Raw genomic sequence first — 22,638 nt, 5'->3', positions numbered from 1 at the left:
GGGATTTTTTTTAAGTGCTTGGTACTTTATGGGGCATTATGGTGTACAGCTATAATTTCAACACTTGTGAAGTAAAACCCAGAGGACTGGGCATTCAAGGTTGTCCAGATACATAGGGAGTTCAAAAGCCAACCTATATAATCCCCAACTCATAAAAAAAAATGGTGGGTGGGGTGGGGCTTTGTTAGTTTGAATCTTTATCTATAAAGCTGGGCATGATGGTGCCCAGCTACAATCCCAGCACTTGGGAGGAAGAGTAAGAAGGAGGGTTGCAACTATAAAGTCAGCCTGGTCTATATAATGAGTTCCAGGCCTATCAGGACCACACAAGACCCTGTCTTGGGGGCTGGAAGGGTGGCTCAGCAGTTACGAGTATTTGTTGTTCTTGAAGATTACCTGGGTTCAGGTGTCAGCACTCATGTGGTGGCCTCACCATCATCTCTACCACCAGTTCCAGGGGATCAACACCCTCTTCTAAGCCCTACAGGGGCTGCACCTGCATGCATGCTGGCAAAACATTCACACACATAAAATAATTTTCTTAAATCTAGCCAACACTTTTAATCCCAATGCTTGGGAGACAGAGGCAGGCAGGTAGATCTCTGAGTTCAAAGGCAGCCTGGTCTACAAAGCAAGTTCTTGGGATAGCCAGGGCTACACAGAGAAACCGTGTCTCAAAAGGTAAATAAGTAAATAAATTAATACATAAATAAATAGCCTTTTAAAAATGCTTAAAGTCCCCATCACAAGAAAAACAAAGAATGGATTTCCATCTTTATCTTTACTCCCTATGTAAGCTATGTACATAGCTTCAGATCTGGATTATTTTCCGTTTTCTGCCCTGTCTGTTTCTACGTGAAAACAAACTGTGAGCATTTCTAGAGGTTGCACTGAATTAGGGGACAAGGGTTTTACTCCGTAATCTCATTAGGATTTATTTTTCTTATTTTAAATTATGGAGTAGGGGAAATTCAAGTGTGCACTTGAGTACCGGTGCCTCAAAGGCTAGAGGCGTCAGATCCTCTGGAGCTGGAGTTACAGGTGGTTGTGAGCCACCCAATATGGGGCTAGAAAACAATCTTAAGGCCTCTGCAAGAGCAGTACATGCTCTTAACCAGAAAGGTGTCTCTCCATCATCCACCTGACCCAGTTATTTTGTTGTTGATGTTTATGTTATGTTGACATACAAAAAAGGTACTGATATTTGCACGTGTTTTTTTAAACAGGGCAGCCTCCTGAGCCCTGGTTTCTAACCGTCTTTTAGTTGGTTCCTTTGGAACTTTATAAGTAAATTTTAAACTGCATTGGCATTATTCTCTAATTTGTCCAAAGATGAAACTACAATACAGTACTTGAGCAACTTTTAACTGTCTAATGATCAAAATTTTGACACTTCAGCACACTACAGCTTCTGTGAGGGCACCGGTCACAAAACGGGTTTCCTTGAGTTCCCAGCTGCAGCCACTGCAGAACTGCAGGTGCATAGTTTCCCAGGGACTCTACTGAATAGGACTGACGCTGCTGAGCGAACACTTCTGGTTCAGTTCAGTTGTTAAATCGTTGCTAAAGGTGAGAAAAGTGTGATGAAACCGAGCCTTCAATCTGCTGCTCTGCCCTCAGGATCTACAGCGAAACGCACTTCTACAAATTCTTTGCTATGAATCTTTGGGGGTTTTGTTTGTTTCTGAGATATCCAGTGGTATTGGAATTTGCTATCTTTTTTCTGCAGAACATGGCATCTAGAATTCAAATACAAGGCCATTAGTATACTGAGCTCATAGATAAGCTCCCTCAGTCCATGTGAATCGCCCCTGCTCAGCAAGAACTCAAGCTGGTCCTTACACACACACACACACACACACACACACACACACACACACTTCTAACATTCTTCTCTGTGGTTGGTTGCTTTCCCCCACACTTCTAACATTCTTCTCTGCGGTTGGTTGTCATCACTGTCTGCTTCACTGCATGGCCCAGGGTACCCTGGAGCTCACTCTGTAGCCTAGGCTGGCTTCAAACCCGTACCGATTCTGTATCTGCTGGGACTAGAGGCATGAATCATCATGTCTGACTTCACCCCTGCATTCTTTCATTCAACAACGTGTCTCAGGGCGACATGAGATGGAAAACGCCTTAATGTCAACCAGCCATCAAAATCTGGAAACCAAAGATGTTCAATGCAGCAAATGTCCACATGAAAGGGGGCAGCAGGAAATAACCAAGTGGGGTACATCATGCCACACAGCGGCTGTGTTCACTCGTCCATCCACCTGCTGCTGCCCCTCCCACACCTGCGTGGGAGGCCCAGCTCAGAACACTCTTATTACATTCACTGGTCAAACCAGCAGACTGTGTCTCTCGCAATTGCCACCTCAGGGGCTGTGCCCTCCTCTGTAGGTGGTGAACGGAAGGCAGCCCAACAAAGGAACGGACTGTCTGTCCGAGCTGCCAAACCCTGAGGGCATGGGGCCCACACACAGAGAACAATGAGAGCTAGAAACAAAAAGAAGACGGTCGTTGTTTTCAGAACTTCAGTCAGTTTCAAAAGTAAGGGAACGGGCAACTTGCAGGGGTACACCCATGACAGAGCACTCTAAATACGCTGAAGAGCTTGTGTCCCATAGAATTGCGGGATATAGAGGGAAATTCGTAATATAATGTGAAGTGAGACGGGTGTATGTAAAATTATATGTATGCTTAAGCCAGTCACAATGGCTTGCTCCTGTAATTCTAAGCATAGGCAAGCTGAGGCATGAGGATTGCCATGAATTTGAGGACAGTATATGCATATATACATATACCAAGATATATTTGAGAAAAATACCAAAAGAAAAATAATCAGGGGTTAACCAGTCTTCATTCTTTTCTCTTTATCATATAAACAGTATGAGATGTATAGATATGAACCTCTACTGCAACATATTCATATTACTATCAGAAAAAAAATAAAAGAAATCTCTTTTAGGGCAGAAAACAATAGCCCAGGTTGGCATCCACTCCTGGTCCTCCTGCCTCAACCTCCCTCACAGCCTCTGACTTCCACGCTATTTTTAAGTTTGTATTATAAGTACAGGAGCTAAAGCAAACATTTCTGCATCAAAGACAGTAAAATCTTGGCAAAGATTTCTGTAACTATTTTTGAAATGGTACTAACTACAGTTTGCCCAAACAATGATCTACTGCTTTACTTATATTCAAACATAAGTATGTAATACACACTTCTCTAATCTTCCAGAGAACTCTCCATCCAATGTATTAGCATAAGAATAAGCACAGTGCTTAGCTACTTTATAATAAAGCTGCAAAATGTCATACCCAAGCTGTCATGCTATTTCATCTTTGGAGGGGGGGGGGTAGCATTTTGTTTGGTTTGCTTTAGTTTGGTTTGGTTTTTAGAGATAGGGTTTCTCCATATAGCCCTGGCTGTCCTGTAATTCACTCTGTAGACCAGGCTGGCTTCAAACTCATAGAGATCCACCTGCCTCTGCCTCCTGAGTACTGGGATTAAAGGTCTGCACCACCACTACACAACTATGTTATTTAATCTTTAGAGAGGAAGAATGCATGTCTTCCCAGCTACAGTATTTGGCTTTTCAAGTTAATTCCTAAATAAATGAGTTAACTTGATAGGAAGTTTTAAGCACAACTAAGTTGCTATTGAAATGATATCATATAATACATACAAAAGGGCAACAATAAGAAAATCTTTTCATGTCAAAACTGATTAGTCAAACCTGGCAAACACAAAGGTAGAAATAAAGAGACGCAAATAATCTTGTCTCTTGATAGAAAATGTTGTACCTAGCCTCTGCACCTGCTCCCTGGTCAGCAAGCCATCCACGGTACCACCAACTGTTAACCAGGAACTGGAAAGTTTACAGTGTGCCAAAAGCACATTTTATATTTTAACCAAATATTAATTGATTTATAATAAATTACTAAGTGGAATATTTTACAGTTTGTAAACTTGGTTCTATTTAAAGATTATTTAACCAATCCACAAATTCCCCCCAAAAAATCTAGAGCGTGATGACAAATAGTTAAAATATGCAGCATATGTTTTGGAATTATATATTCTCTTGCCTTCCGTGAAAAAAAAATAAGTGGAAATCCTTGCTACCTTCTCATGCAAAAAAAAAAAAAAGGTGTCATGAGGAGAAAACGAACCTCAGTTACCAGGAGATTGTGTTCCAGTTCCTACGAGCACGAGCATCAGGTCAGTGAAACTTACCAGGTTCCTTACGCAGGATGTCAGGCAGCTGCTCAAAACTGTACCCTGTGCCACAGAAACCCAGATGCAGCCGAGGATCACAGCATTGGCAGGTTTCGGGGTGAGCCAGCCGGGGCTCTTCATCCCTCATCCAGGCTGGCTTCCTACAGGGCTGGTGTCGTCATGTCTCCATCTTGCTATAGTAATTCTTTAGGCTTCATCACTTCTGTCGCAAGAGGGACTAGCGGCTTATCTGTTTTCTTTTTGCGATGTTAAGAGTCTCTTTCCCTCTTAAAAGAACATTGAGAGCCGTTGGTTTGTACCTTTGGATCTTAGATAGCTCGGAACATCACAGTGTGGCTATTTTACAGTTTAGTTTAATTCCCATAACGAAAGACATGCGCTGGCTTAAGGTTAGCTCTTAGGAGAGCTCTCCACACGGAAAGTAAACAGTGGGTCTGCAGATTGTGCCCCAGCAAGCAGGGCCACACAAACTTGATGCAGAATGCTTAGGTCCGTCAGCCACCGTACTGCTTTGAGGTTGGCTAAGTTATTCAGGAAATTGGGTTTGGACTGTGCATGCTTGGCAAACCGTAGCTTACAACAAGTATTTTAAAAATTGGAAGGCTCAGTAGTGAGCAATGAGACAGAAAAGAAAATAGGAATGCTTTGAAATCAAGCACGTATTTTTTTTTTAATGAAAGAACAAACAAAGCCGAAAACGAGTAGACAATTTCTCTGAGGGTGAGTTCAAGACAAGGAAGTTTGTTTTTTTTTTTTTAAAAAAAAAAAACCTCTCAGGATTTCACTACATATTAACTAAAACACTGCCTTATCAGGTCTCTTGAGACAGAAAGCAACCACCATAGAGATCTAAGATACTTACAAGTGTAGCACCTTGGGACGGAAATACTGTAGGGCTGGTGAGCTTATCACTCAAAGTTCATGTGAAGCTACAAAAAAAGATTGAACTCTGCAAATTACAGAATTCAGTCATTCAATCATTCTGGCTAGATTACCAAGGGTTTTTCTAGACCAGCGCTCGTTCCCTCTTTGTCTCTCTCCTCTCCTCTCCTCTCCTAGACAGAATTTTCTATAGCCTAGGTTAGCCTTCAACTCACTAGGAAGCTGAGGATAACTGAACTTCGGGTCCTTCTGCTCTTGCTCTGGAATGCTGGGGCTACAGGTGTCGTGTACCACCACATTCGGTTCTTAGTGCACTGAGGATCAAACCCTGGGCCTTGACAATGCTGGGTAAGCACTCAACCAGTCCCTGGAACCTACACGGTGGAAGGAGAGACTCAGCTCTCACAAGGTTCCGGGGATTGAAGCTATCCATAGCACTAGTAGTGTTCTCTTTAATAACCATCTGAGATGTCAAATAAGCTGCCTTGTTGTCTTCAATCAATAAGAGCAAATATCATTTAACCTTTTGCAGGGGACCCAGGTTCCCACACTACACAAACAAGAGACTTGGCCTGCAGTTGAGCGTCCTTTTGGTAAATGTTGACTCCGGGTGCAACAAAACCTGAATGGGTAGTGATGGCTCCCATACTTAGCCACAAAATTTTGTTGTCTTGAAAAACGATTGAGCCTGCTGTTCACCTGTTGTTTGTTAGACTTCTGCATTTTCAGAAATGGAGATTAAAGAATGTGCAGCCACTCTGTATTTCCACCTTAGGAATCTGAACATCTTTCTGGAGAAAATAATTTTTCTCCTCTCAGAAAAGTTGTAGCTAGGGCTCTTGCAGAGGACCCAGGTTCTGTTCCCAGCTTCTATAGCTCAGGCGTCTGTAGCTCTAGGTCCATGGGATCTGATGCCCTCTTCTGGATACCATGGGCATTGCATGCATGTTCTGCACATACATACGGGTGGGCAAAATATTCATACACATAAAATTAAAATGCATAAATCTTTAGTTTTCTTCACTTGAACCGCTAGTGCCTTTTGTCCTGTTAGCATAAGCAACACTTGTAATTTTTTTCTGGTTTTTTGAGACAGGGTTCCTCTGTAGCTTTGGAGCCCATCCTAGAACTAACTCTTGTAGATCAAGCTGGCCTCGAATTCAGAGAGCTCCACCTGCCTCTGCCTCCCAAGTGCTGGGATTAAAGGCACGCACTACCGTTACCTGGCTCACTTGTAACTTTTACTTGGCAAAAAAAAAAAAAAAAAAGACTTTCAAATGTGGCCTGAAAACTCAGGACATTGATTTGTTTGACTAGGGTATGAAAAAGAAGTGCTGTAACTTAAACACTGTGTGTTTGCTCTGGATTTTGTGATCTAATGAGCACATGAATCTACGTGTATGTAGGAGTACTCTTACAGACGTTTGCTGCATTTATTCTCATCAAGAAAAATCAGCCAGGCATGCTGGTACCTCCTGTAACCTTGGCACTCAGGAGGCTGAGGCAGAGGAGTATTGCCACCAATTTTGAGTCAGCTCATACTACATTGTGAGTACCCAACAAAGCAGAGGCATGCAGCTGGGGGGGGGGGGGATGAAGAATTAAAAAAGAAAAAAGCCAGGCATGGTGACATCGGCCTATAATCCCAAGGCTCAGAATATGGAGGCAAGAGGATCAGGAATTCAAAGCCAGCTTTGACTGCATAGTGAGTCTGAGGCCAAGCTGGGCTACATGAGACCCTGCCTCAAAGGGGGAAAACTGATCAGAAACAATCTAAATGTAACACTGTGTGGTCTATTTGTCTGAGCTTCATGCTACTTCTCCATGGGAGTTGACTTAAATTTCCTCCCAGCTTGATGGTCTCTGAGCAATCAGACCATTCGGTGCTGAGAGCCTTGAAGGGAGACATCTGGCAAAGCATGAGCTGTGCGGTCTTTAGAAACCACAGGGTCGCCGGGGATGCGACAGTGGTGGCAACACACGCCTTTAATCCCAACAGTTGGGAGGCAGATGCAGGAGGATCTCTGTGAGTTTGAGGCCAGCCTGGTCTACAAGTAAATTCCAGGATTTTTACACAGAGAAACCCTGACTCAAGAAAAAAAAGAAATAAGGAAGAAAGAAAGAAAGAGAAAAGAAAGAAAGAAATCATAGGGTCACATCTGCTGCATTCCACTGGTAACAAAGAATTATAGACCTGGCCAGATTCTGGAAGAGAGAAATTATGAGAGAGAGAGAGAGAGAGAGAGAGAGAGAGAGAGAGAGAGAGAGAGAAAGAAAGAAGGAGGAGGAGGAGGAGGAGGAGGAGGAGGAGAGAAGAGAATGCTCCTGTCTTATTGATAAGGTAAAGAGAAGATTCTAGAAAAACTATACCTTAGAGGACAAGTTGCCAAGAGCTTACAATCTTCTTCTAGATCCTAAGAGCATCTTCTTGGGGTAAAATCTTTAAAATGGGCCTCTGTGGAGAAGATTCAAAATACAAACAATAGTACCATAGCAACATTAATATTGAGGCTGACAAGATGCTTGGGATTAAGCACACTTGCCTTCCAGAGGACCAAAGTTTAGTTCTCAGCATCCTGTTATTTATGTTCCAAGAGATATATCACCCTCTTCTGACCTCCAGCAGGCACAAAACAGATGCATACAGAAAAACATAAATAAATGTATTCTTAAATAATACTAATATGGTTGTTTGGCGGACTCTAGACAGTGTAGCCCAAGGAAATAAGTAAAGGAAAATAATAGTGATAGAAAACTAGAGATACCCCAGAGGAAGTCATGCCAATGAGGAAAAGTCACACTAGCCATACATGGAATATATACCCATGATCCCAGTCCATGGGAAAGATCAGGAGTATAATGTCACCCTCAAATACATACCAAGTTTCAGACCAGCCTGGGCTACAAGAGACATGAAACACATTTTTTGGAGATATTCAGACACAGAAAATGCTATGGTAAATGCTGAACACTGAAACAAACTCAAAGAATTTTGACAATTTGCCAAAACATAGAAACGAGTAGAGTGAAAAAAATCAGAAATGACTGTAATCTTTCCATTCAGGATTATTCTATTCACACTGAACTATTTTTTTTTCAATTTTTTAGAAAAGATGTATTTGGACAGATTGAATTGGCTGTATCAGAATTGTAGAATCATGTAGAATCATGTCAGTATTCTAGACAGGAGACAAAAAGCATCTCACAGTACTCTGGTTACTGTGTATTTCAGTTGCTAGGTTTGGTTCTATATTTATGCTGGGTACAGTGCTCGTCGGTTATCCCAACCTGGAGCTCGAGGTAAGAAGACAGTGAGTTTGAGGACAGCCTGGGCTACATAGCTTACTTTGAGACCCTGTCTGAAAACTCCTCCCTCTACCCAAAGAAGTACCCAAAAGGCAGAAGCAGGCGGATCTCTATGAGTTCATGATAGCCAGGTTGACAGCAAGTTCAAGCCCAGTCGAGTCTACACAGTGAAGCACCATCTCAAAAAAAAAAAAAAATTAATAAAATTCGTGCCTGGCTGTGAGTCCCGTGCTTACAACCGTGTTACAGTCATATTCTCTGGCATACTCTTAGCCATGTCTGTTGCCGGTTTCCAGTCACCTGACTTCGACACACTAGTCCAGGACCACAGTCACAGCGCTGGAAGATTTCTGGGGCTTGGGCAGTGTCCTTATGTCCTTTCCTGGAGCAGACTTGTCCCTCTAGTAGAACCGGCTTGCAAATTTTTGTCCAAAAATAGCGAACACAGCAAAGTCCAGGGTCACAGTCGGAAGTTCTCAGCTTTCTCCCTCCTGTCCCTTATTGCTCTGTGATTTCTTCACACTGGGCTTCCCCTGAGGTCTGTTTTCCTCTAAGGGCTGTTTGGCGGTTCCTTCTGCATAGGTGTCGTCTTGGTCATCAGTGTTTCTGCCCATTACTGGCCTTGTGCAAACATCGTCCACACAGACGGTTCCCGGGCCGCACATGGGGGTCCTCTGGCACCTCCTCCGAGCTCTGCGGCACGTGGCACAGAGCGACCTATCGTGGTGCAGCGTGAAGCAGAATTTTCCTACACTGCCGTCCTTGTCTGACGCACACTGTGAGCCCTTCCCAGTGCCTTGCACGTCAGTAGAGCTCTTGATGCTGAAATCCAGAACCAGCGCTCCCAGGGGTGAACAGAACCAGCTAAGTCCAAGCAAGGCCACCAGTACCATCCTTCAGACAGTCAGGTCTCTGGAAAGTTCCCAGTACCCCTTGCGTCTTCTGAGGCTGGGCTGCTGCAAACCCAAAGCTGAGTGATCCTGCCGTGCAATCTGCAAGTCGCCTCGCCAAGAGGCCTTTTCTGAAAGAGAAGGGATTCTGCCCAAAGACTGTGTGTTAAATGAGACAGGCCGGGTCTCCTGAACTATTTTTTAAATAGGTCTTTTACTCTGTAGTCTAGGCTCACCTAGAACTAACTATGTAACTCAGGCTGGCCTCAAACTCAAAACAATCCTCCGGCCTCAGCTTCCAGAGTGCTGTGGTTACAGCCTAAACCGCCACGTCCAACATACCAGTTGCTTTGTGATCTGTTGATACAAAGCAAAACAAAGATTGTCTATATCATAATCCAAACGGAAGTAGAGCACCTTGGTTTACAGGAAATTTACTCTTTCTGTAAAGAAGAAAAACTTTTATTCTTCACTACCTATCCGTTCATAATTGTTGAATTTTATATCATGAACATTTATTACAGACTCAGAAACTAAACCAAAAAGTAATGATTTGCAATAAAGGTATGTTAGTGCACGCCTCCAATCCCAACACTTGTAGAGACAGGACAAGAGTTCAAGGTCATCCTCGGCTCCACGTGACTTTGAGGCTACCCTGAGCTACGGAAAACTTTGTCTCAAAATAAATAAACAAAAGCTTCCTTCCAAGTGTACATTAAATTTTTTTCAAGAAATAAGAAAAGTAAGAATGTTTTAGATTTCTGTTCTTAAAAATGATTGCATCTGACAGCCTGGTGATGGGGTGCACGCCTTTAATCCCAGCACTCAGGCAGAGGAAAGCGGATCTCTGTGAGTTCAAGGCCAGCCTGTTCTACAAAGCAAGTTCCAGGACAGCCAGGGCTGTTACACAGAAAAACTCTGTCACAGAAAAACAAACAAAAAAATTATTGTACCTGTATGTTAAGAGTTCATAGTCTGTCTGTGTAAATAATTTATTTATCAACTTATTTTTCTGATAAGCTTTGGACATATATTCCTGTAAAACCTATAATGTACAATACCTTGTAAATATGTCCACCTATCTTAGTGTTCAATGTTGCAATGAATATTCTTTAATTTTAGGCAGGGGCCTCACCTGCTCCTGACTTCTGAGTGCTGTGATTAAAGAGGTGGCCACCACGTCTGACCATAAATATTCTAATTCATCTATCATCTTTTTGTGAGGCCTACTCACGTGATATTTATATAAATACATTAACACATTTGTTAAAATTGAGGAAGAAGTACTCCTATTATAATTTTTGTTTCTGAAAATAATTACTGTAGTGGTAATATTCGGTTCTTTTGTTTGTTTGTTTTTTGAGACAGGGTTTTGCTGTAGTTTTGGAGCCTATACTTAGCTCTTGTAGACCAAGCTGGCCTTGAACTCACAGAGATCCACCTGCCTCTGCTTTTCAAGTGCTGGGATTAAAGGCGTGCGCGACCACCACCCAGTTAGTAATATTCAGTTCTTGCTGGATCCACAGATAGTTCTTGACCTTCAAATGCAGGCAGTAGAAGATGGAGTTAGGTGGTATCCTGTACTTTGTTCCTCTCATCCCCTGCAGATGGTTCAACTGCTTGAATAAAGACTTGACGTTGGTTTTTTTTTTTGTTTTTTTTTTTAGCCATTTATATTTAATGAAGGGATCTCATACCCACATACTTTCAGAGAGCCCTAGACCACTTAGGTACGAATTGTGTCAGCAAAGGAGAGCAAAACACTGTATTTTAGAGTCTTTACGCCTTTGTGATGATTCAAGTCCAGTTTGTCCATAGAAGAACTAGGAAATGGACCAGAGTTACAAAACACCTACCTGTCTTTTTTCAGGTCCTCTATCTGAATCTGCAACCCTTGCCATGGGTATTTGAGACAAACCTTTCAGTACTCACAGGAATGAGGAAATTTCACAATGCAAAACAGTTGCAAAATCTTTCCACCATAGAACAATGTATTGTTTACTTTCCTGTCCAATGACTCTTCTTGTAGTTTAGGTTAGTTCGCAGGGGACAGAAGGACAGGAGAGAGCAAAGCAGGGGGCGGGGATCAGGTGACAGCATTGTTGAGAAAGCTGGCTAACTGGCCCCTTACTACCTGGGGCCAGAAAGAAACTGCCTTGGGGCGTCTCTCAAGGTTTCTATTTTTAAAGTTATCCGTGGGGAGAGGGAGGTCTGCACTAGAGCTTTTGCAGAAATCAGCTTCTTTGCTTTTGTGTATCGAAGTTTAATTTCTTTCTTTTGAAATCTACACAGAACCCCCAGTTCTCAGGGCATCTGTGCATTCTGGGTTGGCACAGAGCTGCTGGTTGTTGGTTTTGAGTCAGGGTCTCAATGGAGCCCAGCCCACAAGTTTAGGGTGTATGAGGTTTACATAGCAAGTTCCAAACAAGCCAAGGCTACCACAGCCTGACTTTTATTGTAAAAAGTATAAGTGAAATTTTAACTTTGGATGTATGTAGAGATATAGCTTGGTTGGTCGAATGTCTGGGGTCCGTGAGGCCTTAGGTTCTATACATACAGGATCACATAAACTGGGGGTGGTGGTGTATATGAGCACACACACACACACATACACACCACACACACAATACTTTATAGTCTCTGTGTGTGTGTGTGTATAATAATTAAAATATTTGACCTTATTGCTTAGAGTTTACATTCAGAAAACAATCAGTCTCTCTCAAGTCTAAATGGATCAAAGACCTCAACACAAAGCCAGCCGCACTGAACCTTATAGAAGAGAAAGTGGGAGGTACATTTGAACACATTGGCACAGGGAACCACTTCCTAAATATATCCCCAGCAGCACAGACACCGAGAGAAACAATTAATAAATGGGACCCCCTGAAACTGAAAAGCAAATGACATGGTCAAGAAGACAAAATGACAGCCTACAGAATGGAAAAAGATCTTCACTAACCCTACATCAGACAGAGGTCTGATTTCCAAAATATACAAAGAACTCAAGAAATTGGACACCAAAAGATCACATAATCCAGTAAAAGAAATGGAATACACACCTAAACAGAGAACTCTCAACAGAGGAATCTAAAATGGCTGAAAAACACTTAAGGAAATGTTCAACATCCTTAGTCATCAGAGAAATGCAAATCAAAAGAACTCTAAGATTTCATCTTACACCTGTAAAAATGTCCAAGATCAAAAACACTGAAGACAACATATGCTGGAGAGGTTGTGGGGAAAAGGGAACACTCCTGCATTGCTGGTAGGAATGCAAGCTGGTACAACCCCTTTGGATGTCAATGTGTCGATTTCTCAGAAAATTAGGAAACACTCTTCCTCAAGACCCAGCAATACCACTTTTGGGTATATATCCAAAGGATGCTCAATCGTGCCACAAGGACATGTGCTCAACTATGTTCATAGCAGCTTTGTTTGTCATAGCCAGAACCTGGAAACAACCTAAATGCCCCTTAACCAAAGAATGGATGAGGAAAATGTGGTACATTTACACAATAGAGTACTACACAGCAGAACAAAATAACGACAGCTTGAATTTTGCAGGAAAATGGATGGAGCTATAAAACATTATTTTGGGTAAGGTAACCCAGACACAGAAAGACAATTATCACATGTACTCACTCATAGGTGGCTTTTAAACATAAACCAAAGAAAGCCAGCCTACAAACCACAATCCCAGAGAACTTAGACAACAATGTGGACACTAAGAGAGACATACATAGATCTAATCTACATGGGAAGTAGAAAGTAGAAAAAGACAAGATCACCTGAATAAATTGGGAGCATGGGGACCTTGGGGGAGGGTTGAAGGGGGGAGGGGAGAGGCAGGGAGGGGAGCAGAGAAAAATGTAGAGCTCAATAAATATCAATAAAAAAAACAAAAAAACATAAACAGCAAGATAGCAAAAAAAAAAAATCAGTCTCTCTCTCTCACACACACACCCACCCACAAGTGTATGATAGGACTCACAGAGTCCGTGCTGACCTCCAATTCTCTTTGTAGCTAAACATGACCTTGAACTTCTGATCCTCCTGACCCTACCTCCTGAATCCTGAGATTAGTGGTGGGTACCATCACACCCAGTTTCTGTTGTGTTGGAGATTGAATTCAGGGCTCTGTACATGCTAGGCAAGCATACTATCTCATGAACATCTGCAAATCAAAAGGAGAATTTTTTTCTATTGTACGAATTTTATACTTTTGAGAGATAATAATTTTTGAAACTCTAGCCTCTCCTGAACAGAGAAGGCCGTTTCCTAGGCAGAATGGGTAAGACATGAAAGAGGAGGTTGCTTGAGTAGAGCTGTGGTTGAGCTGAAGTAACCCTAGGATCACAGAGGACCATGGAGTTTGATGTGGGAATTTGTTTATCTCTGGAATCAAAATGGAAAGAAATGTGGCTCCTTCAATGATTATGTTTTATAAACATACACTGTCAGTCTTTGTGTCAGGGATTAAGGTGAAGCTTCTGAGCTTTATTGTGTATTTTTCAGATAGCCCACAATTTAATAAAATCTTATTTTTTATGAATTTCTTAAAATGTGTAAATAGGCAAATAAACCAGATGTGGAAGTATCTGAGTATAATCCCAGCCTTGGGGAAGTGAAGGCAAAAGGATCAAGAGTTAAAGATCATCCTCAAGTACATATCAAATTTCAGAGCAGCCTGAAATACGTACACATACGTACACACACATACATTCACATACACATACACACACATACACACACACAAGATCACTGATAACCACATTCGGCCAGGTGTGGTCGTACAAGCCTTTGATCTTGGCACTAAAGACAGAAACAAGTAAATCTCTGTGACTTCCAAGCCAGCCTGGTCTACATAGCATTTCCAGATCAGTCAGAGACATGTGCACAGAACCTTTATTTTCTGGTGAGCTTTGGCCCACATATTAAACACTCTAACATAACCATAGTCTCCTGACCTACTATGGTTTTATGCTTCAGTACAGTGTATATAACACATAGCATACAAGCTACTCTGTTACTGACACACATTTTTAGTTGATTTCATATCTGCACTCACAGAAATTCACTCAAAAACCTCGCTCATTACATGCTTGTTTCGTTGGTTTATTTTTATTTGAATACTTGTTTAAGCAATACAGGCATGGTTAGTTATAATCGGTAAGAATCTTTTTACACCAGACTGTGGCGACACACACCTTTAATCCCAACACTTGAAAGGCAGAGGCAGGCAGATCTCTGATTTCAAGGCCAGCCTGATCTACAGAGCAAGTTTCAAGACAGCCTGGGCTACACAGAGAAACTCTCAGAAAAGAAAAAAGAATCTCCATATTGTTTGGTTTGTTTTGAGACAAGGTTTCACGTTGTGGAGGCAAGCCTTGAACTCAATGTGTGTCTTGTTTAACTGAGGATGACCTTGAACTCGTGATCCTCCTGTCTGAACCTCCCAAGAGCCAGAATTACAGGTATGGACAACCATACCTGAGACACATTCAACTTCTTACTCAGCGGGGCAGTGGCTGGGGGTCGGGAGCAGAAAAACGTAATAGACATTTTCCAGGCTCAATACAATAACAAATTCCCAAAGTGAATCTACTGGGAAATCCGAGTCCAGCAGGTTTCCCCAGCAGCTTTCTTCTGTGAGGGAGTTCGCCACCTCTTGAGTTCTCGGAAAGCCTTGTGGGTGGGTTCTGCATGGGATCCTCCTCACCAGGTCTACGTTCTGTCCTGCAGTATCTCTCCTGAAACAGACTTAACAGCGTAGGACTGTGGCTGGCTCTCCCCGGCAAGAGCACCTATCCGGAAATACGCAAACGCCGCCAGCGTGTATCCCGTCAGCACCCCTCAGATTCAAGTAGAGTAGCAAGCAGAAGTACAGCGACGCCAAGTCTAGGGATCTGAGTCCAGGCCATGCTGAGGCATTGTTGAAATTTTAAATGGAGGGAATAAAGAAAGGCAATGTCAGAGAACATGATAAGTATTAACTAGAGTGCTGTCCTCCACCTCAGAGGCCTCTTGCTATGAATTGGCTCGCTTCACTTGATGCAAGTGTTCAGCATGCAAGTCCCACGTGCCATCCCGCGATAACCCGGACCTAAGAGCGATGCACACCTGCTCTATGAAGCTCATAAAAGCAAAAGGTGATCTGGGGAAATGGAGAGGCCAACAAGCCGCAGAAACCAGCACTGAGATGTAAACCTCCCGCTAATGGCTTACACTGTGAAGCATTAGAAAAATGACTCTGTTTTCAATATGGGGCATAACCTAGTGGTGTGAGTCAAAAATAATAATAATAATCATTTGGGGGGGGCAGAAGAGGAAAGAAGACTAGAGAACAAACCATCTAAGAAAAAAGAAGCAGGACAGCAAGATGGCTCAGTGAGTAAAGGTGTGTGCTGCCAAGCGTGTCAACCCGAGTACAACGCCCAGGACCTGGTGGAAGGAGAAGAACCACCCGGAAGTAGTTCTCCTCAACCCCCAAACACATCACTTATGAACACACATGGAGGAAGTAATAAATGCATTTTTAATTAATTTTTGAGATCTTATTTATTTTTATTTTATGTGCATGAGTGCTTGCCTGAATCCACTCATGGTCCGTGCACCACCATGCAAGCACACAGTGCCTGCAGAGGCCGAAAGAGGTGCAGGAGTTACAGACAGTTGTGAGTCACCATGTGGGTGCTGGGATATGAACCCAGGTCCTCTGGAAGAGCAGCCAGTGCTCTTAACCACTGAAACACCTTTCTCAACCCAATAAGTGTAATTTTTAAATTAAAATAAAAAGAAAGGTTGGGCAGTGGTGGCGCACACCTTTAATCCCAGCGCTCAGAAGGGAAAGGCAAGTGGATCTCTGTGAGTTGGAGGCCAGCTAAGTCTACAGAGCAAGTTCCAGGACAGCTAGGGCTTTTACACAGAGAAAGCCTGTCTCAAAGAGAGAGAGAGAGAGAGAGAGAGAGAGAGAGAGAGAGAGAGAGAGAGAGAGGAAGAAGGAGGAGGAGGAGGAGGAGGAGGAGGAGGAGGAGGAGGAGGAGGACGAGGAGGAGGAGGAGGAGGAGGAGGAGGAGGAGGAGGAGGAGGAGGAGAGAAGAGAAGAGAAGAGAAAAGAAAAGAAAAGACAAAAGCCTCTTGAGGCCATCACATCTTATGTATAGTCCGACCTTAGAAACACTGGAATCTGGGCACACAAAGCCCAGTCTGCTTCTAGATAGTCTGGGGATGAGAACTCTTCCGGTCCAGCCTCCCAGTACATCTCTGAGAAGATCGTCTTTCCCTCCTTCTCCTGGACTCAGAGCTTGCTCAGTGCCTGACAGAAAGCAATGGGAAACCTAAGTGTGAACATCCACCATTACCCTCTAAGACCACCCCTCCCTTCCCGCTCTAACTCAGCTCAGTGAATGCGGTTCTCAAAACCATTGCAGGTGAGGAAACGTAGGTTTCGGCAGCCAAGTGGCCCAGCTAGAAGTCAAACTGATGTACCTGTAAATCTCCAGTTCTTTGTGAAAGTACTGACTTCCCTACTTTCTCCAGTCGTCTCCAAGTGAACTGAGTCTACAGTTTATGGAACTAAAAGTCAGCCATAGAAACTTTGACATGTAAGTTCTATTCTTATATTCCGCGTTCTTCGCAGCATCCTTCTCACTGTAGGCTGCAGGGATCATATATCAAGATATAATCCCATGGTTTACAGTTCTATTTAATGTGTGCTGTCTTATGGCTTCTGAAAGCAATCATTCTCTTCATTTTTACATAATCAGCAATATGTGTGATGTCCATATGTACTCGCTTTAGGGTATAATTTAGTGTGTGATCTCCAGGAGCACAATAGCAGGGTTTGTGAACACCGAAGGCCTCAGCTCCACAGGGTGGCAGTGTAGCATCCCAGGGACTCAAGAACAGGTAAACACCACTAATAAAAACCCGTCTGCTCGGCTAAGGGCTCTCCTAGGAGTACCAACTACCCCTTCCTACCCCAGTCACAGCCACCCACAACTGCTGCCATGTCCCCAAACTCTGCTCTGGACAAGAAACGGAAGTGGGACCAAACAGTTGAGTGACTAATTGATTCAGGCCTTTCACAAAACATTTTAATTTCTTTCCGGCAGAATTATAGAAGCTTAGAAGCCTTAAAAATCACAAAATAGTTTCCAGCCTTCTGTCAGAGATCACGTATTTGGTATTGCGCATGTGCATCCTCAGGATACTTAGGTTGTGCATACCCCTACACATCCCCAAACAGGATACTTAGGTGGTCCCAGCACATGAAGAGCCAGGGACGTAGCTCTTATTGTTAGAGGATTTCTAGCATGCAGGAAATCCTGGGTTCCATTCCCAGCATCATATAAACTACAATCACAGAACTCAGGAGGGAGAGGCAGGAGGCTGGGAAATGCAAGGTCACTCTTGGCTGCACACTAAGTTTGAGACCAATTGGGGCTACGTGAGACTGCCTTAAAAAAAAAGATATATATATATATATATCTTTTTTTTATATATATAACATATATATATATGTTTTTTTTAAGATTATGTTTAATTGGGGCTGGAGAAAAGGCTCAGTGGTTAAGCATGACCTGCGCTCTGTCAGAGGACCTAGGTTCCGCTCCCAGCATCCACAACGTGGCCTACCCCCTGTGTAACTCCAGTCCCAGGAGAGATGAGATGTCTTTTCTGGGCCTCCAGAGGCTCCTGCTGAGGCGTATGATACAAGCACACACACACTGAAAAGGAACTTCTTTACATGTATGTGCGCACACACACGTACACACATGCACACGCGTGCATGTCTATCAAGACATAGCACTCATGTGGGAAGCAAAGGAAGGTTTTCAGAAGTCAGTTCTCTCGTTCCAGCCTCATGGTCTTAGCTTGGTGACAACTGTGCTTCCGCGTTCTTCGCAGCATCCTTCTCACTGTAGGCTGCAGGGATCATATATCAAGATATAATCCCATGGTTTACAGTTCTATTTAATGTGTGCTGTCTTATGGCTTCTGAAAGCAATCATTCTCTTCATTTTTACATAATCAGCAATATGTGTGATGTCCATATGTACTCGCTTTAGGGTATAATTTAGTGTGTGATCTCCAGGAGCACAATAGCACACTGAACATCTTACTGCCCCGGATTCTTAAACTGTGAAAAACCTCTCACTGAATTCTAAGCACCTTCTACAACTTTTTTTTTCTCTTAATTTTGGGACAGGGGCTCACTATGCAGCCCTGGCTGGCCTGAAATTTACCATATAAGACCAGATTGATCTAGAACTCCCAAGATCCACCTGCCTCTGGCTCCTAAGTGTTGGGAAGCAAGCCCTGCCCACTCCACACACACACACACACACACACACACACACACACACACACACACTAAGGCAAGCGGGTCTTTCTTCTGCCTCCAGCCTGAGCCTTTTCCTTTTTATCTCTCTCCCAAAGAGATAGCCTCTCCTCTCCTCTCCTCTCCCCTCTCTTCTCTTCTCTTCTCTCTCTCTCTCTCTCTCTGTTTCTCTTTCTCTCTGCCTCTGCTTTCCCCCCTTCCCCCTTTCTCTTCCCCTCCATAATCTACTAAATAAATATCCAACCTCACTCTGTATGGCATGCCTCTCTGTCTCTCACCTGCCACACAGCTCCCTGCCTGGGGCCCACTGCCGGCTGCTGCCACTTGGGGAACTGTGCTGTTTTATTTTTACCATTACACATGAGTCACCATGACCAGGTCCCTTCTATAGCATTCTTAATAAATGCCTACCCTCAGAGAAAATGGTAAACACGACTCTGAGTTTGCACAGGCTCTGGCAGCATGGATCCAGTGCAACAGATTGAGAAACGTGTGTGTGTGTGTGTGTGTGTGTGTGTGTGTGTGTGTGCATGTGCCAGAGACATGGGGGGAGGGGAGAGGAAGAAGGGAGAGAGAGAAAGGGAGGGAAGGAGAGAGAGTCTTTATTTTCTCTCAAAAAGAAGTCTAAAAACAATGTATAACTTTTTTTCTGCCAACAGTTGGAGCCAGAATATTTACTTTATTTTTTGCTGATTTGTTTGCTTTAGGGTTTGGTTTTTGGAGATGGAGTCTCTCTATATGTGCTGGCTGTCCTGGAACTCACTATGTAGACCAGGCTGCCCTTAAACTCAGGGATGTCCTGGCCTCTGCCACCCAAGTGCTGGGATTATAGGCTTGTGGCACCTCATCCAGCTTTAGAGTTAGGAGTTAAAATGATTTTAGTTTGTCTAGTATCTAAAGGTGCAGGGAGAGGACCTCAGAAGCCTCCTTTCCTTTCACAGAGACAAGGGCGACCTTTGAAAGAACAACGCTTTTTGCCAGACCAACTCTGTGCCTAACGAAGGCCTTGAATTTTCGATCTTTTTACCACAGCCTTTCAGGGGCTGGGGTTACAGAAGAGCATCACCCCATTGGGTTTACAAGTTCAAATTCTTTTCTTTTGTTGTGGTGAAGAAATATGCTTCGAGTTTATTTACCAAGACTGTTTACATCTCCTCTGGAGGTTGCTTTATTTTACTACCCGTTTCTGTCGCTGTAACTAAATACCTCATAAAAGGCAATTTAGGCAAGAAAGGGCTTGTTCCGGTTTACATTTGTGTGTGGGAGGGAGCATGGCAGGAAAGCCAGGGCAAAAGAATCAGGAGGCCAGCTGGTCACACTGCATTCGCACGCAGTCAGAGCGGAGTGATCAGTGATTGTGAAGGGAGACTGGGCTAGGAGACCTCAAGGTCTGCTCCCAGTTACTTCCTCCGACGTTCACAACCTTCCCAAACACGGTTTTCACAATTCCAAAGTGCTGTGGTTTGCTTTTCGCTCTTCACCCTTTAGGCCTTCTTGTGGGGGTGGGGGAGGGTCCGTGACCCAGCTCCCAAATAAATAAAACAGACTTATTACTACTTGTAAACGCCCAGCCTTGGCTTGGCTTGTTTCTTGTCAGCTTTTCTTAACTTAGATTATCCCATCTATCTTTGGCCTTGGGACGGTTATCTTCTTTCTTTTTGCTTTTTTGCTTTTCTTTTCTCTTTTTTTCTTTCTTTTTTTTGGTTGTTTGTTTTGTTTTGTTTTTTGGAAACAGGATTTCTCTGTGTAACTTTGAGGTCTGTCCTGGAACTCACACTGTAGCCCAGGCTGGCTTTAACTCACAGAGATCCACCTGCCTCTGCCTCCAAAGTGCTGGGATTAAAGGCGTGCGCCACCACTGCCCGGCTCCTTTTTCTTACTTCTGTACATCTTCCTTTCACTCTTTCTCCATGGCTGTATCGTGTGTAGCTGGGTCTGGATGGCTGGCTGGCCCCTGAAGTCCTCCTCCTTCTCTTGTTCCTTCCTCCTCTCCTTCCATTTGTTCGCTCTGCCTGCCAGCCCCACCTATCCCTTCTGCCTTGTCATTGGCCTTTCAGCTCCTTATCAGACCAAGCAGGTGTTTTAGACAGGCAAAATAACACAACTTCACGGAGTTAAACAAAAGCAACATAAAAGTAGCGCGCCTTCAAATAATATTCTACAACACCAAAGTTTCTTCTGAGACCCAAGGTCTTTATCTGTGAGCCCTTTTCAAAGGTTCTCAGCCTGTGTGGGCCACAACCCCTTTGGGGTTGAACGACCCTTTTATAGACAATTAATAAAAGTAGCAAAATTACGGTTATGAAGTAGCAACAAAAGTAGTTTTATGGTACAGGTCACCACAACATGAAGACCTGTATTAAAGGGCTGCAGCACTGGGAAGGTTGGGAACCGCTGACATACACCATCCTGGCACTGGAGGCATCAAGAGGAACAGACTAGCTGGTCGCTTTGCAGCCAGGAAGCAGAGCCAGGTTAAAATCTTCAGGCTGGCCTCCGCCTCACAGCAATCCCCCCACTGTAGCCATCAGAGTACCGGGACTGCGTGTAGGAGTTGGCGCACCAAACTCGTTTTGGTGTTCTAAATGTTCACTTTTAAAACTCCCTGTGCTCCAATATACATGGCCCGAAGACCAAAGGGGACAGAGAAAACAAGAGCAGACCATGGGGGTAAGGAAGAAAATTTTGTATGTTTCTATGTCATATGCAGCTCTAGACCTAAAGATATGAATATGTGTATGTACATGTGTGTCTGTACATACGACATGAGAACAGGAGGAGCATTATTAAGGGTACCAGGAGGAGCAAGGAGGATGGGGAAAAGCGATGGGTAAGGAAGGATGAGCAAAATGTAAAGATGCATATACATCAAAATACCATATATATGCCACATTAAAATTACTTTTCTTTTCTTTTCTTTTTTTTTCCGAGACAGGGTTTCTCTGTATAGCCCTGACTGTCTTGGAACTTGCTTTGTAGACCAGGCTGGCCTCAACCTCACAGAGATCTGCCTGCCTCTGCCGAGGGCTGGGACTAAAGGCATGTGCCACCATTCCTGGCTAAAATTACATTTAAAATGACAAGTAATTCTCGACCTGGCAGAGGCAGCCTTTGCTTTCGTCCCATCAGAGCTATGAGAGGTCAATATGGGTTGACATTTTTTTCTACAAAGAAAAAAAAATAATAAAGTCATTTGCCCTAGAATTGCTGAAGAAAAATAGACAGTTAATACAAAGAATGTTTTCACTAGGTAGAGAGAATTGGGAGAGGACTACAGACACGACTCAGCGGGTAAGGGTGGTAAGTGCTCTTCCAAAGGACCTGGGTTCAAATCCAGCAACCACACGCAACCCAACACTGTCTATAACTGCAAGATCTGACACTCACACAGACATACCTGCAGGCAAAACACCAACACATATAAAATAAAAGTAAATAAATTTTTAAAAGAAAGAGAGGGAGAGAGAGAGAGAGAGAAGGAAAGAACTTTGGGAAAGATGAGATGTGCCAAGAATGCTCTATAAACCAAGAAAAACTGGCCCAACCAGCTTTTCCTGTGCAAAAGAATGGAATTGAGGCGTCTAATCACAATATAGTTCCTCAAGTGCATGCTCATCACGAATTTCAAACCAAATTGTATCTGCATTTAAATTTTTATTTGTATCATGATATAATAATTGCACATAGCTAGCAATGTTGCTAAAGCAAAATCAAAGCTATGTTTTGGAATCACTGGAAGAACACATTTCAAATTGTTGCCTGGGGGAAAGGAATTAGAAAGATCTGTCTGGGTGTAGCTGGTCACTCTGTAGTCCCCATTTGAGCTATCCTGTCTCAAAACAGGTAGGGGTAGAAAAAAGTCTAGTTCATTCTTTGTCTGTGTCATTGTGTGTCGATGTATAGGTTTTTGTTTAGGTTTTTAAGATTTATGTTTTATTATTTTTATTTATATGTGTGTGTATTTGTCTTGTGAATATATG

General features: G+C 43.2%; 1 protein-coding gene and 1 pseudogene across 1 annotated transcript in view; both read right to left on the bottom strand.

The window, feature by feature from the left end:
* Ros1 (ROS proto-oncogene 1, receptor tyrosine kinase) overlaps positions 1-4,357 on the bottom strand; it is a 117,380-nt gene extending 113,023 nt beyond the window's left edge. The window contains exon 1 of the mRNA XM_041654206.1: positions 4,235-4,357. Within this exon, the coding sequence (XP_041510140.1) occupies positions 4,235-4,357 (123 nt within the window). The remainder of the gene's footprint in view (positions 1-4,234) is intronic.
* Positions 4,358-8,674: 4,317 nt separating this feature from the next.
* Positions 8,675-9,318, bottom strand: LOC121449116 (annotated as a pseudogene).
* Positions 9,319-22,638: the final 13,320 nt, after the last annotated feature.

This window comes from Microtus oregoni, unplaced genomic scaffold (assembly GCF_018167655.1).
Source record: "Microtus oregoni isolate MIOR12 unplaced genomic scaffold, Mior012 000006F_ref0000085, whole genome shotgun sequence".
In the NCBI taxonomy this organism is placed as follows: Eukaryota; Metazoa; Chordata; class Mammalia; order Rodentia; family Cricetidae; genus Microtus; species Microtus oregoni.
This window is presented reverse-complemented; position numbering and strand designations above follow the sequence as displayed.